The sequence below is a fragment of the Ixodes scapularis genome, unplaced genomic scaffold (genome assembly GCF_016920785.2).
Source record: "Ixodes scapularis isolate PalLabHiFi unplaced genomic scaffold, ASM1692078v2 PGA_scaffold1__304_contigs__length_218370807, whole genome shotgun sequence".
NCBI lineage: Eukaryota > Metazoa > Arthropoda > Arachnida > Ixodida > Ixodidae > Ixodes > Ixodes scapularis.
The window spans coordinates 74,986,095-75,002,528 of NW_024609846.1; the positions used below are offsets into that span (position 1 = coordinate 74,986,095).

Below are 16,434 nucleotides of genomic sequence, written 5' to 3' on the forward strand. Positions count from 1 at the left end.
CGATACCAGGACCAGGCGGATTTTTTCGGTCGCGCACCAGTCACCTAGCTGTGTTTGGAGATTTGTGTTCGTCCTTTGTCCCTCTTGTTCCCCTTCTCTAGGGATTATTCGCGTCATTCAAGAACGTTGTCTTTAATTTAAATATGAACAGCATCCATGGTCAGTAAATAGATCGGCCAAGGTAACTTTCCCAATATGTGCTCAAAGCGAGTCATCAAACCTTTCAGAATATATTAAAACGTGTGTAAAAACGTCACAATACCGCTGTCCCTTTTGCTTTACACCCTGGCGATTTACACTGGCCTTAAATAATTTATGTCCGAAATAATTTCGGCTTCTGCCAATTGTATGTTAGAGATGCCGGGTTCCTTATAATTGTGAAATTAGAAGGAGCTTGTGCGGCTCGTCAATAGTTTCGGTTGTTTCGGTGTGTTGCGCTCCTGTACGCCATCCGCCATTTAGTTGCTGCCCTCAGAGTATGAAACTCGGAGCTTCGGAGTAGGCATAACAAAGCGTGGACTTCATCATCCCAATGACGACACACGAGCAGAAAACGTGCATTCAGCACGTTGCCGCCCAGCAACGCTCCAAAAGGTTGATCTTCCGCTTCCCAAGATGGCCGTCCGGTAGCCGCAATCGCGGAGCAGGGAAGTGCGCACAGCAATTATCATAAATATCAGTGAGAAATACGGTAGGATTTGCGCTGTCGCCAACCATATTCCGTTTGTCAATTTTTCACACGTCCCTTCTCCTCCAATAAAAACAGCACAAGAGCCCTCCGTGAACGGACTTAGCACCCTCGTGTGGCATATAACCCCCGATGATTGCCCCTCCTCCCCCCCCCCCCCCCCCCCAACAAACACACACACACGCCTGACATGTACTAAAGCCATAGAGCACGAGCTCAAAGCATGGCTAGAGGCTCGCACTGAACAAACCCTCGTGCAGTTTGCGTATGTACCAAAGCTGTTCGCCCGTACACTCTGCCCGTATATAGCCTTCGCTTTAGTACATTCCCGGATGAGATGGAATATATCATAGTAGAGCCAATGTGGTCTCACCATTTTGAACAGAAGTGCGTGAGTAACCGATGCTATTTTTGTGGTCGCTTGCACGTAAACAACCAAAGGCTTGAACACCACACACCCATTCATCTGGCTTGAAAAGAACTTGAGCGCTGGCTTGGCTTGGATGTTGTCTGCCAATTGTGCTTACATCGAACTGGACGAAATTCGCCAAATATAGCAGACTGCCTCTTGACTTCTACTGTCAGAGCATATGTCCGCAATTTTTTGTTTCCGATTTTCATGAGTCCCAAATCGTGGGTGTACCACCGCAAACTCCTCTTAAAGGGCAACTCCGCTTTATTTTTGATATTTAGAAAAATACGCATCCCTCTTCAGTATCATTAGGAAGACCCCGTGTCAAATATTACGATCTAATTCCGTTCATATATTTATTAAATTGGCCAGCATACTACTAAATCAGCGAAGTCGCTGAAATCTGCCAGCTCTAGCGTGCAACGCGAGGCGCAATCGTCAGCGCAGTAAATGCGACGGAGTTCGAGCGGCCAACGTTGAGCCACTACGTCAGAGGCATGTCTACGCCCTACTCACGTTTTGTTTGTTTTTAGTTCTCAGGGAGAAATTGAACGATGACGTCATGAGTTTCTCCTCCCGGTGTTGGCTCAATGGCGTCCACGTGATCACCGTAACGCGGATGCGCCAGATTTCGCTGCCTTGCCCGCGCTTATCAAACACCTCCTAGAAATAAGGCCGTAGCGTTCTTGTCGTGACGTCGCAAACGAAGACCATGGGGGCGCGCGGCGAAGCGAAGGCAACGCGCGTGGATCGACCGTCGTAACGCGCTTTTCGTCACATACGCGTGTCTTATTGGCTAAAATGAAAGCTGCACATTGCAACGGGTCAAAGAAACACTTTATTACGCGGGCAAAACATTACACCGCTAAATAATCGATGCGAAATGGCACGAGATATGCGTATAAGACGTTTATAGAAAAATGTGATTGTTTTAAGTAGAATATATTGAGTCACGCAATTATTGCCAGAGGAATGCATACTTTATACCGAAATATTTCGACAAAATGGTGAGATACGCAGTGATTGGACACAGCAATACAGATCAGTTAAAGATCAGGTGTACGTAGCCAACGCGGTCACGGCTCGACGAGTGTCACGACCATGTAAGCGATGTTATCGCGTGCAGTCACTGAATTAAAATTAATGCAATTTCGATCAAATGACAATATGGGGCCAACAAATCAGCTTGCGACACTCATATAACCACTCAAAAGAGCGAGCTGATAAAATCCCGTATTATTTAATCAAAATGTATTAACTTTGCGTGTGGCAGGGGTACTAAACTTACTATTTACAGTCAACTAATTTACTTCTCCCTGTGGGCTCGAGCTGTCTACGAACAAAATATAACCTATTTTGTATACAATAATACAATTACCTTAATACAGTTGAGATTCTAGTATAAATACGGTAAAGGCAACAAAATAACTATAGTATAAATAAACACGTAAGCACAAAAAACGCACTTTCAATAGTCACACAAACTTGTTACTTACCTTCCAGTAAAACTAGAATATCACCACACATATTTACAAATGTCGACAAAATAGCAAACGAATAACGACGAAGAACAAAATTCCATTCTATCACGAGATTAAAAAAAAAAATCGACTGCAGCACTTTCCTTGCGTCTTACATGACCAAGAAAGCCGATAAATAAGTTGTTCCTCACCTGTCGATCGTATCCATATGTCCCAAACGATCCATCACGAAAACATTTGAACACTAGCTTCTAGAGGTCTTTCCGTTGAGAGAGAGGTCATCGGCCAGTGTCATCGTTGATTAGTTGCCAGACACGTCGCTCAAACCGTAGCAGGACTTGTTTCGCGAATCCACGTAAATGCCGAAGTATCAAGTGAACACAAAGAAAAAACTACTCGAGTCTGCGGTGACGACAAAAAGACGACGGGTAGAAGGATCAACAGAACCACACACACACACACACGCGCGAGAGCAGCATCAGCAGTGTGGGACGAGAGGCTTAACATTGTCGACCCATCTCTTACTCGTGTGCGCTCCCTCCCTGCGGCGATGAATGGATCTTTTTTCGGTTCCTTTTCCTTCTGAAATGTCCCAGCGTACCTTTGCAGACAGTCAGCAGCTCACACGCAACGTAAATTTACCAGAACCAGAGCCCGTTCGAGGGAAGAATATGTCGGATTGGAAATTCTGAGCCGGTTCATTCGAAAAGTGGGGGGTAGCTGCGGGACTGCGCGCAGTACCGCGGTTACGGGGATAATAAAAAATATAAATTTGGTAATTTCAACATTAATAGCGCGTTGCATATTACGTTTATATTATATATATATAATAAATTGTAGAAGACAGCGCTTTTAAAACGTGTATTAATTTCGGATAAACGCGCACGAACATTAATGTGCCGACTGCGCCGATACGCGTCGACAGCGCATTTTCTCACGTAGTTGCGCCATGACCTTCCTTCCTCCGCCATTGTGACGGGCCCACTCGGAGCGCTACGGCCTGAATTCTATGAGGTGTTGGCTTATCGGTCTATTTTTCTGCTCCCTCTCTCCTCTTTCAACTTGTCCCCTTCCCAATCTCCCCCGAGCCATCACCGTCCACGCCATCCGAAGCGACCTGTCCGCGTCTCATGTCGTGTACCTCGCCCCCACAAACGTCACAAGACCACGTGGGTCGACGTGACGTCCCCATGACTGTGACGACACGAGACCATTGTTGCCTGACGCAACCGAAATTTCGCTTTCAGCATCAGCTGATGTTTAAATTGACTCCGTAAGTGTGACGTCAGAATCCAAACCGTGGTCGAAACAAACCGTTGCTAGGGTCGTTGTTATGGACAAATACATGTTGCTAGGTTTCGCTACGAAAACCCGACCGTTCAAAAATCAGGGGTAGGGTTTAAACTTTTAAAATTCACAGATATAGAAAGCTTGGATGTCATATATGTTGCGACAGAAGTGTGCCGGTAATCGCTTGTTTCTGAAATATTTACGACTGCAACTTCCGGTCCTCAAGATGCCTGCAGCAGACGACGAATGCAAGAAGAATGCCGTCAGCCACACGCCGGCCGGCCAAGCCGGCGCCGGCGTCTGAAGCGGGTGAATAAACACGATATTCTGATAATGCTTTTTTTTTTTTTTCAGACACTTATAAGAATTTATAGTTGGGTGCGATGCAAAATATGGTTTATCGAAAGTCCGGGCGTCGAGCGAGATGATCGTCTGCAAAAATATCGCAATGCACCCGGGAGAAAAGCACTTCAGGCGATCGGTAGAGATCTCAAATTTTGTTTGCGGACACGCGCTATCGGAGGGTGCTTCGTACCTGATTGTAACCATCGCGTGGAGAATGATTCTTGCAGTTTCTTCAGATTTCCGGAAAACCCCGAAACGCGAAAGAACTAGATAAAAAACATAAGGTGAGTGTATTACAGATTGTACTCGCATCGCGGGTTCGATAGAGATCTTCACCGAAAGAGCACATCCATTAAATTTAATGTATACAAAACAAAATTGCGAAATTGCGATAGACATGCAATAATTTAATAACCTGACAACCTCAATAATAATAATAACAGACGACTTATCTCGACGGCGTACGATTTGTTTCTCATTCTGGCCGGCACAACACCGGTAATGCACTTCAGGTCGTCGTTGTAACTGATCTGCATGACGTGGTTTGATTTTACGGAATTTTCGCCCCTCTGAACAAAGCTGGGTTCTTCACACAGCAAAAACCCACATTGCGGAGGTCTCTGCGGCCTTGGCGATTGACTTACTTGTGTTGCTCGTTTACTGACACAATTCAATGAAGACGCCCGCTGCAACAGAGGCCAGCAAACCTATCGTATCGTCTGCTACCAAAGCAAAGCGGAGTGGAGCACTTCAGAAATGACTTTCATCGTTGCAATACGACGCTGAGATGACAAGAACATCTTCATAATTAGATATCAAGAAGTAAGGTTGCTTAAGAAAATTATTTACTTATAAGCGAAAATCTAGCCTCGTGTGGAGTCTCCATGCATTAGTCCATAGCAACGCCCCTAGCAACGGTTTGTTTGGACCCAGACGCTAAGTTGTGACGTCATCACTTACGGGGTCAGTTAAGAATACACAAATAATATTCCACATTTCGCGAATCCGAAGACGTAAATCTGTTTAGTAATGCTTTGTGAAATGGAATCACATGAGAGCCTACATTTTTCGGAATTGAGCGCAGTTGCCCTTTAACACGATTTCGGTACCCGCAGGGTGTAGAAACATGTACGAAGGGTGTAGGCCTTTCTGTACACCCTTGAAAGTTCAAAAACATGTAAAAATGGTGGAGCAAAGGTGTGAGCTGGAAAAAATACCATTTTAACACGAACATGGTTGTTAAAATATTAGCGTGTACACAGTACAAACAGTGAGTGCTTTAGCTTTATTAAGCCTGGTTTAGTTTCGGGAATTTTAATAAGAAGTTTCCTTCCTAATTTTCTTTGACTTGCCCTCAGGCTTCTAACTCTTCTTCGGTTTCTTCTTTTTTTGCATCAGTGTCATTGGGCACACCTGAATCTGTCGTCAAATGGCATTCTCCGTTTTGACATAATCCCTCATCACCATTGTTGTACTGCAAATGAGAGAGAGAAAAAAGATTATTGAAATTTCAAATGTTCCTGAGATGTACACTCTAAAAAAGGGGGTATTATTACACCCTTTGTCCCATATATACACCTCGAAATTTCAATTCGACGTACAACTCCCTACAGTCGAACACACCACCCAATATATTACGAGGGGCTCGATAGCCGAGTTGTACAACTTATTAAAATAGCTGATGTGCGTGTTACGGAATACAAAAAAAAAAATAATAACCGGGTTTTCTCGGCCCTACTGCAAAAACTAAGTGTTTTCTTTGTGTGGTCTTTGATACGTTCTCTAGCTACTTAAAAATTTATATCCCACCGTTGTCAATCCCCTCGCACAACTTGGGGCCGACTGTTGGACTATAGGGCGCTCTACAGCGTACTGAAGTTTTGAGGTGCATTATATATGACAAAGGGGTGTAAGGTGATACCCTTTTTTTAGAGTGTAATTTGCGGTAACGGAACAGTTCAAAGTATGATATCATATAATTTATTAAGTCTACCACTGAATATTGCCGTGAAATGTACCTGCTACATTTAACGTAACAAATCCTACTCTAGACTTAGAGCGGAAGATCTCCACGGGATCTGATGTACGCGACATCACGTGACGTTGCATTTTCCGCGCAAAGTTTATCATAAACTTATATTTGAAATATTTCATACTGAAATTAATTAAAATATAATAAAATATAACTTTGTAACATTGTGCTGTGGAGGTTGAAAAAAAAAAGATTGCGTGTTAAAGAACCCAAAAGAAAATCTTGCCTCGTAATATAAGGATTCTATAACCCCCTTGTGAGATTTCTCAGCTAAACGAAGGAAGAAATACAAAATATAAAAAGAGACAAGGAATATACACTTTTACTCAAATCTCACAAGCGTGAATAACCAACCAGCTCAGCTCTGGGAAATCATTATTGTATTCCAACTACTCTGGATCATATTTATTGAACTAATTTCTGTTATGTGGCATATGCACAGCAATCAAACGAAGCGGTCAACTCATATTGTTCACTTTTTAATCGGAGACATCAGCTTCATTAGCCGCAAACAGTTTGCTTTCGAAACTCCAGTGAACGGTATAGTAAAGAATCATGACCCGCACAAATACAATGAAAAGCTCCTTTGGCTACGGAGGGAATTATACTTTCATTTTACAATGTACTGTCATGTGAAGAAATTTCTCTCTATATTTAAAGGGAACATTTAGCTTCTGAGAGTACTATAAAAAAGGTCACGTGACGTCACATGATTCCGCAGCGTCACATGACGTTACTGGACCATGTTAGATCATATTAATGGATATCAGTTACACGCTACGTCACAGTATTACGTGCCAATATATTTTGTGCGTCGTTACCAACTTCAATGTTAGGACAGGACAAGGTACAATAAGCTTTTTTGGGTTCAGGGGAAGAAGGCAAAGTTTAGAGCATATAAAATTTAAGTGTGTTTTTTGATTTTGAAGAGTCACCGCCCATATCCGAGATCATGGAGCATAGATGTTTAGACTAGGAATTAATTTCATATAAATAATGTAGTAGCATACCATCTTGAGCTGTATTCTTGTGAGGGAATCATAACACAAAAAGGGAGAACCTTCAGCATAAACATGGCAGTGTAGGATCTAAAGTAATAAAACCGCGTGTACACCTCTTGGTGTTTCATATTGCAGAGAGGCTACTGTGAATTTGTTTGAAAATGAAAGGAATTACACCGCGTATGGGAAAAGCATACATGTAAAACATATGACTCGCATGCGCGGGAGCCCGTATGTCTGGTAGCAAGATTAGATTTGCTACTCACAAAGCATCGTTCTCCGTTCCCGAAGAAAAATTTGTCCCATGATTTGGTCTCAGCGTTCCAGCAGTAATAGTCGCAGCCTTCTCTCTTTTCTTCCTATAAACATAATAAACCGAAGGAATGAATTTAAAGTAATATTCCCAAGATCATGTTTACACAGGGTGCATCGTGTGCACGATATACGAAATTAAATAATAGTTTGCGGACGCATTTAAATTCATCAAGTACCTCAAAAACATTTTGACAGAAAAGCGGCCTACATAGACGCGTTGATTTTGTTTATACTTTCGCACACGAAATGTTTTCAAATATGTACTGAAAACATTGTTACCGAGGAGGGTCTCGTTCCGTTTTGGCAATCGTGGGCCGCAGCGGTTGCGACGAAGGCCAGAGACACTGCAGACAATGAAGCAATAAAATTCAATTCAAGTAAGGCCACGCTCAAAGCTTTTATCTAACAGATATTCGTCTTCAGCGTATGTGTATCGCAACTAATAATGTAACACTAAGCAAACAAAAAGAATTACGAAGTGTTAGTTTATTCAGGGGCTCCAAGACACCAAAACAATATATGGAAGCGGTTCTTAAGAAATAAACTTACAGTCTAATATTAAGGCCTCCGTTACTGCGAAGCTGATTCATGTTCTCAGCAACTCTGCTCACGGCTATTGTTATAACGTTTATATCTCAAACATAGTTTTGATCAGAAATGCGGTTACAGAACTTTAATTTATGGTTAGACATTCAATTAAAATAAAAAAGATGGCAAAAACACCATTTTTGAACACGGTTTTTTTTTCATGCGGAACTGCACTGAAAAAATATCTATACTTGTCAAAAACACAATGCATAACTTCACTAAGCAGAGTTGTGTGGATGTCTTTTTTACCCAGGAGACTCGACATATAATCAACCATTCTTGTAGCGACTAAGCAGGACCCTAGGCGTAGGCTGCTATATTTGATGGTCTTTCACGAAATATATCTTCAAAATCTACTGCGAAATTATTTTTTTTTTCATGTTGGTCTGAACGAAAAATGAATATCGCAATTCTTTTGAAGGATTAGTAGAAATTTGTAATAAAGCCCTTCTATCGTTAAAACATTTTGAATGCATAAGCTGTCCGTGAAAAAAGAAATTGTTACATTCAGTTTATTCATTACAAATATATGCCTTTTGGGCAAAACGTATTATAAAACTAAGGAAGGGAATTCATTCTCAGCATATATTTTAAGCGAGGTTTTTCCTAGAAAGCTTCCACTCGAATATAAATAAAGCACGTGGTATAGATTGTAATCTGTTAACAAAATTGGCAAGAGTGAAAAAAATATAAAAAAACATCCTGTGTCTCAACAGTACTGCCGTCGTGGTTTGGTCTTAAAAATCCTATACTTTTATTTACCACAATCGTGTGCAGTGCTGAGGCTATGTTTTGAGTTTGATATATCATTTTGTCATAAACTTGCTAGAGCTTTTGTCTAAAACGCACGATATAAAATTTTTCTTATTCTTATCAATAAAATAAATAAAAGTCTAATCTTTATTAAAACAATCAATTTACGCGTGCATAGGTTGAAAATCTGCGCCTGGAGTCCTCCTTTCTAGCTCAGAGATTGATATTGATTGAAAGTGTCGGGTTAATCAGGTAATGAGCAGTCTTCATTTAATTACAGACCAACTTCATTATTCCGTTTTTCTTGCAAAATATTCGAGCATACTATTTATTATATTTTCGTTAATTTTCGTGATTGCAATTCATTATTTCCATCATGTCAGCAAGGTTTCCGTAAAAGTTACTCGTACGAGGCAAAAATTTGCACAGTAAACTTTTTCTGCTATGGACAATGGCAATACATCGACTGCGTAGTTTCTTAGCGTTCATTCTTTTTTATAACAGCTATCTGCATAAAGCATAGTAATCATCGACTGCAACATAATCGGGAGCATTCAGCATTTCCTATATGATACAACCCAATTCGTAACAGCTAACGACTTCGAATCCCCAACTTCTCTGGTTGAGCCTGGTCTGCCGCAAGGCTCTGTTGTTGGCCCCCTGTTATTTCTCATTGACATGGATGATCTACCTGAATCTATCACTTCATTCATAAAGGTGCTTGCCACCCATCGTGTCATTTTTCGTATTATGTTCTCTATTGCTGATACCTCCTTAATTCAATCTTATTTAAACAAAACAATGCCGCTTAATTATAAGTGTTAATTAATGCGAATTTGACACCGACTACTCAGTGCTATCGGTTGAAGAATATTGCAGATATTTTACTAGAGGAGGTTCCATCATATAAATGCCTAGCAATTAATTTAACTGTACACCTCGTGCAAAACACACGTAAATTTTATAATTAAAAGCCCCAATCAGATGCCTCGATATTTACGGCGTAACTTCGTTATGGCGTTTTCATCTTTCAATCCTCAACTCTTTAAAATTCTCCTTTATTTTAATCTTAAATACAGATCATCAGTGCGTGATCCAGGCAGCTAATTTCTTACTAATGAATTATAAGCGGTAGAACATCGGAGTGCGTGTTTGACAATCTGTAACTGCATGCTTATTAACTGTGTCATTAATCAAAACCTACTTTCCTAAATAGAAGTGTGACACAACTAGCTCTATTTCACAGAATTGACCATTATAGTCAGTCAATAAAAGCAGCTTTTTTTTAAAGCCGTCATAGTCGCCCTCTCGTACAAATCACCGCCAAAAAGTAGATATTCCTTAGTGCCTTTATCCTTAACATGTTTTTTCACTCATCCATATCAAAAACCAGCGCTGAATGAAACCGCCTGCCCACCTTTGTTTTTCTCTTTTAACTCACATTCGCTGTTCCTTTGTTGTATTCTGACAATTTCGCGTATTTATTATCTGCTTTTCACACCTTGTGCAACGCCCTCTGCGCCTTGAACTTAAATAAATAAATAAATAAATGCATACAATAAGTTGAGTGTTATATACACAAAAATAATGCCTGAGAGTAGAGGCCATCAGATCCTCTAGCAAAGTAGAGGGCTGAGCTAGTTGCCTAAGTAATTAAAAAAAAAACTCACCCAACACCAGCGTGATCTCAGTCAACCCCATTGCTTGTGTAGTGCTCTCAACGAGTATGTGAGTGCTTATGCCCCAAAAGGGGACCATTATATAATCGCGAAAATTCCGGTTGGTTTTTAATTTGTTCTGCATTTTTCGTCCGAACGTCAGACCGTTTTAGCATTTGCACTGTTCTCTCGTGCTAAATTACGAAGTAACGCCTTTGTTCTAGACATTTTGAGCTTGATATATGAGTGTAAAGAAGGTGAAGGGACATTTGCACGATGACTCATCTACGTGTTATATACACTGTCACTACAGGTGTCAACGCTTTTTGGAAGAAATGCTTCGGACTTTTACGTTTTGTTTCTATTTTAACCTAACCAGCGAATGATGAAAAAAGGTCGCCGTACTGTAGCTAATAAAATGTGATCAGCGGTTGTATTATCATAGTTTGTCCTCACTGAACAAGAATATTCGAAGGTCGTCGATTCAAAATATATCCGTAGTATATTTAAGGGCTTCCTTGTCATGATAAAATTGTAATATGTCCCGCTGGACAGTGTCTTATTTATACAAACATATTTTAGTTGTTTCAGGACCGAGATATGGCGCTTTCCTAAACTAAATATTTATATGCCTGTTCATATATTAAATGTATGTTTTGAAAATGGGGTTCATTCTCGCCAGCTCACGTGACTGGTTTCCTTATATGCAAAAGGTTCCTTAGTGCCAGTTGTTGATTCAATGCTTCCGTTAGTGCAGTGGTTGTCAAACGGGGTTCGGCGGACCCTTTGGGGTCGGCGAAGGCATTAGGGGTCCGCGAGGCCCTGCCTCATCAGTCAAGCCCGGTAGTAAAAGTTGCCTTTTCTCAGATTGAGAAGAAACATTCCAATTTTCGGGCAAGATCTCTCGTGTGAGTGTCAATGAGAGAAGTGTACTTCACACCTAGCCCTTAGTTATATCCAAATATTAAATCATTATCAAAATTAACCTATACCTTTTACTTCCTCCCGTCACGAACCGGGTCCTCTATCATCTGCGCCGATCCACAAAGGGTCCGCAAAACAGCAACGGTTGAGAACCACTGCGTTAGTATATTCTTATTTTGATCCGATGACGTTAGGTCTAAAGTATCGGTCTGTTTTCCGAACCGATGAAGCTATTTAAGGCGGCATGAGTATTTGGTGATGGTTCATTTTAGATTCGAAGTGCCAGAAGAACAGCTGTCAACAGTCGACAGCCCCCTCCTAAGAGCTATTAAATTAATTGATCAGGCACATAATCTTTCTTGAATAATTCAGATAATATTACTTATAAAGACCACTTACTTCTGGAGCAACTGTGAATACTGTATCAAATTAGTATTGATAATCAGCAATAAATATACATAATTAAGTGGCTTACACCTATGAGTTTGTGTTTATCTACTTCGGAGTGCTTAGGTGTATCAGCTGAAGGAAACAGTACTCGACTGAAGTAAAAATTGAAAAATGATGAATATCTTATCAGATGTCCATAAAGGCGCGTTAGGCCTAGCATGCGATTGCAACTGTGCTGTTTTTTTACTCCCGATACTCTTCAGTATCCGGCAAGGTTCTGCAGATAAAATTATCTGTTCCAGCTCAACAGACATGCTCGTATTTTTGTAAAAGAGCAAAGTCCATATTTTAAATAAAAAAAAAATGCTTCAATCTAGAAAATGCAATTGTGGGAAAATAAAAAGCGTCTCTTCTAGAAATTAAAAACCTAGCAATTTTTAAAAAAGAAAACGGTGTGTTTGCGCTTTCTATGCGATACTAAATTAACTTTCGTGCATACTATATATCTTTTTCTTTGGGCAAGAATATATTGATTACGCTCAAGCATTCTAGTGTTTAATGTAATGCTATATTTCAAATACTCTTCGTAAATTATTCGAAACATTTCTATGAAGGCGAAGCGGTGAGTCATTCATGGTAAGGAGATATATTATATTTGAAGAAACCATCTCAACTCACTTTATGTTCATATTGGACTGTATATGAAGGCCGCAGTCATTCTGGATTGCGAGCAATAAACAGCAAGGCATGCAGTGCGCGGCGCTAATCACTTTATATTGGATAAGCTTTCACGCTACTTTTGCACCAAAGTTGAAAGCATATTAAATTCAAGTCAATTTCTTGCGAAGTCGAATAGCGCAGAATATCATGATTCACTTAGCGTGCAGGACGGCTCTAGAAACATACATAGGTGATTTTACTGCTGACTGAAAATATGCAAGAATTTGTGCAAATTTACGGTGCTCTTCTTCGCTGTACAGATCTTTTTTATCTCTATTCGTATCTGTTTCAATCTGTCGACAAACTATCACTTGAACGAGGCGCTTGCTTGAGTAATTCTCTTGATGAAATTATCCTCATTTTATTATAATAAGCTGTGCGGGCCGAACCCGAGAACTACAAGGATTCACATGACACCCTCAAATGTAGAAGAGCTCACATAAGCTTATAAATTTCGTCACTGAAATCGATTCAACAATAGAGCGGATGAACGTCGGGAATTTTCAGGTCCGCATCGGTGACTGTCTTCAAATTATTGCTTCATCACGTCCAGCAAGCTTAAGTGTTTAATTGTTATTTTTATATGATATTTCTTTGTGTTCGTTACAGCTTGAAGACATTCATTAACTCAATCACTTATTCTTGATTTTTCTGCTTATGAACATGTCTTCGAATTGTAATATTGCCCAAACAAGGAAATTAAAAACGCTTACAGCGACCTTTATACTCAAGGTCCTATAGAGAGAAAATACCCTTTATTTTTGATAATTTTTCCACTCTATTAAGCGGAGAAACCGGGTGCATATGTCAGGTGGCGTAAATTCCCCGCTTGATTTAGAGTGGAATCTAAATTCCTATATGGGTCACGTAACGTCACTTTTCCTTCTAGATTTTGGAAACAAATCTTAATAATGCATTTGTCAGATGTAGGGAAGCTACGTGACGTTAGTTTCTCCGCTAATTATGGCCGGGAATCTGAATTTGTGCATAGGTCTCATGTAAGTTTTCCGGCTAAATTTAGGGGGCAACCGCATTGATGTATGTGTTACGTGTGGTTATGATTACGCTACGTTAATTTTCTCGCTAAATTTAGCGGGGACGCTGAGGGTCATGTGACGGTGATGATCCCAGCAAATTCGCCGGGGAATCTAAATTGGTGTATATTGCCGCGTGCCAAATGGGCAATGCGGCCGTGGCCTTCTTGCACTGCACAGCATATGGAAGTGCCGCATGGCAGTGCGACATGCTGACTTGGACGTTCGACCAGTGTGCCAGTACTTTACACGAAGTATCAGGCAATTAAAGGAAACGTATAAGGCTCTAGGAAACGACCCCGATTGGCTGCCTGTCCTAGACGCACTATCTGAAATAAGATCCTGTTAATATTTCTGTGTCAGCCAAAACTCGGCTGAGGTGTCTCAGAACTTGTTCAGTGTCTCTTATCTTCTGTCGTTACGATAAATCTTACGGGAAATAAAGAAAAAAAAATGCGGCCGTGGCCTAGCAGCTATCGCGCTTTGCTCTCACGCGAAGGGCCAGGGTTCGATTCCTGGCCGCGGCTACACATTTTTTTTTTGACACTGTAATGTGATGTTCTGGTGAATTCGAGAACCGCCTTGGGCTGATTCGAAGCTAGAATGTTCTACGCGCCGAACCTTCTACGCCGAATGCTCCAGAAGCCCGCGCGTGTACAAAAGCGGCTCCGCGTGGCAAGCCGGAGTCAGTTTCGCCCCAGCGTTCGACTCTGCTCTTTCGCCGACCTCGACGATCTGCTGTTATCTTTTGTTTTCTTTTAATTTTTGGGCACAAGTTCGGCCCCATTAAGCGTTTCAGTTACTCCAGTTATTCTTTGTTTCCCCGCCTGTTTATTCGTGACATTTTGGTGGAGGTGCGGGGTAATCGCATGCCCCCGCAGCGTACCCCTCCGAGGACCCGGAGTGCAAGTCCGACAGCAAGCCCCCGACGACCCGACGAAGACACTACCAAGACCCGATTGAGTCGCGGCATTGAAGGCCTACACCCGGAATTTGAACTCTTGCCACCCTGGACCGAGCAGTCAAAGAGGACGACGATGAACAACCAGTCGCCGCAGACCTCGAACGCTCCATCCGTCGTCTGCATGCTTGTCGCCCCACGCGATCCGACGCCATTCCATGGTGAGGCCAATGACGATGTGGAGGTTTGGCTACAGCATTACGAACGAGTGGCCCGACATAACCAATGGACACCAGAGCAGTGCCTTCAGAATGTCTACTTCGCTCTGGAAGGCACGGCGCGCACCTGGTTCGAGAACCACGAAGCGTCGATTTCGTCGTGGGAAGAGTTCCAGGCCGAGCTGCGACGCACCTTTGCCAACCAGCAGCGACGACAGCGTGCCGAAGAACTTCTCCAAGCAAGACACCAAGGGCCAAACGAGAGTATCCAAGCTTCGTCGAAGACGTTCTCCGCCTCATGAACCGCGCCGAGCCAAACGCTCCCGAAGAGAAACAGTTGCGGGTCCTAATGCGGGGCGTGAAAGAAAACATTTAAGGGGGCCTCGTACGGAGCCCGCCTACAAGGTTTCATCACTGAGGCCACCAACATCGAACGCGCCCTTCACGCAAGGGCCTCACACTACCAGAAACTTCCCGGCTTCCCTGCCCTCTCGAAGTCCAGCTGCAGCATCCTTGACATCAGCGACATCATCCGGGACGTGTTCCGGGAGGAACACGTCCCGGAATAAAGAAGTTCCTGCCTGCTGCCCACCAGCCTGCTTCGCTGTCAAAAACCGAAGTTGTCCGCGAGGAAGTTCAGCGGGCATTCCAACCTGAGGCTCCTGCCAGCGCAGCAGTAACCGAGGAGCCTTCTCTGAACAACGCCGAGGTAGCTCGAAGACCGGCTTCAGCTGCCCGGGAGTATTCGACGCCATCTCGCTTGACCTACCAGAGCCGCAGACTTTCCGACGTCGGGAAGGGCAACCCCAGCTCGTCCGTACTGAACAACCGGCGCCTAGAAAGAATGTCTGGCGCACGGCCGATCGACGACCGCTGTGTTATCACTGCGGCGAGGCCACAATCACGTCTACCGGAGGTGCCCGTACCGACAAGTGGGCCTGCGAGGCTTCGCGCCGAGCGACCCGCGACCTCCCCTTGGGGAGCGACCAAGAGACATCGAGGAGTACCTCCGACGACCCCTGTCCCCGGTGCCAACTCCACTACAACTTAAATGTTGTTATCGACGACTACGACGCATCGGCACTCGTGGACACCGGAGCAGACTACTCAGTCATGAGTGGGAGGCTCTCTCGCCACCTCCGGAAAGTTACGACGCCCTGGGGAGGACCACAAATTCGAGCCGGCGGAGGACACCTTATCGCGCCTGTCGGAAGCTGCACTGCTCGCGTCGAAATTCACGCCGAAACCTGCCCTGTGAAATTCGTCGTACTACAAGACTGTTCCAGAGATGTCATTCTCGGCATGGACTTTCTGTGCGAATGCGGCGCCGTCATCGACCTGGGTGAGAACAGATTGACGCTGCGGAAGCCTGTTCCACCTTCAGCGAAACTCCAAACAGCATCGCCCGCCGTCCGAGTCGCCGCCAACCACGTGAACCTGCCTCCGCGATCAAGTGTTGTCGAACCCGTCGTGGCCGATACAGCTGCCTGCGCGAAGTTTTCCTGGAACGCAACCTTCAATTGCTCCTGGGAAGAGGAATTGGCATCGCAAGAGGAGTAGCTGAACTTCAGGACGGGTGGACTGTGGTCCTCGTGACGAACATCCAAAATGAAACGCAACACCTCACGAAAGGTGCAGGCGTGGGCCACGCCGAGGAACTTCAAAACGCCGCCGAAATCGCCGT

At 43.1% G+C, this 16,434-nt stretch overlaps 1 protein-coding gene across 1 annotated transcript in view; it reads right to left on the reverse strand.

Moving 5' to 3' along the window:
• Positions 1 to 5,486: 5,486 nt before the first annotated feature.
• The window catches only part of LOC115331410, a 112,707-nt gene continuing 101,759 nt past the window's right edge, over positions 5,487 to 16,434 (reverse strand). Inside the window, exons 5-6 of the mRNA XM_040210573.2 lie at positions 7,516 to 7,608; positions 5,487 to 5,690 (exon numbers count right to left, since the gene is read on the reverse strand). Of these exons, the coding sequence (XP_040066507.2) occupies positions 5,571 to 5,690; positions 7,516 to 7,608 (213 nt within the window). The 3' untranslated portion in view covers positions 5,487 to 5,570. The remainder of the gene's footprint in view (positions 5,691 to 7,515; positions 7,609 to 16,434) is intronic.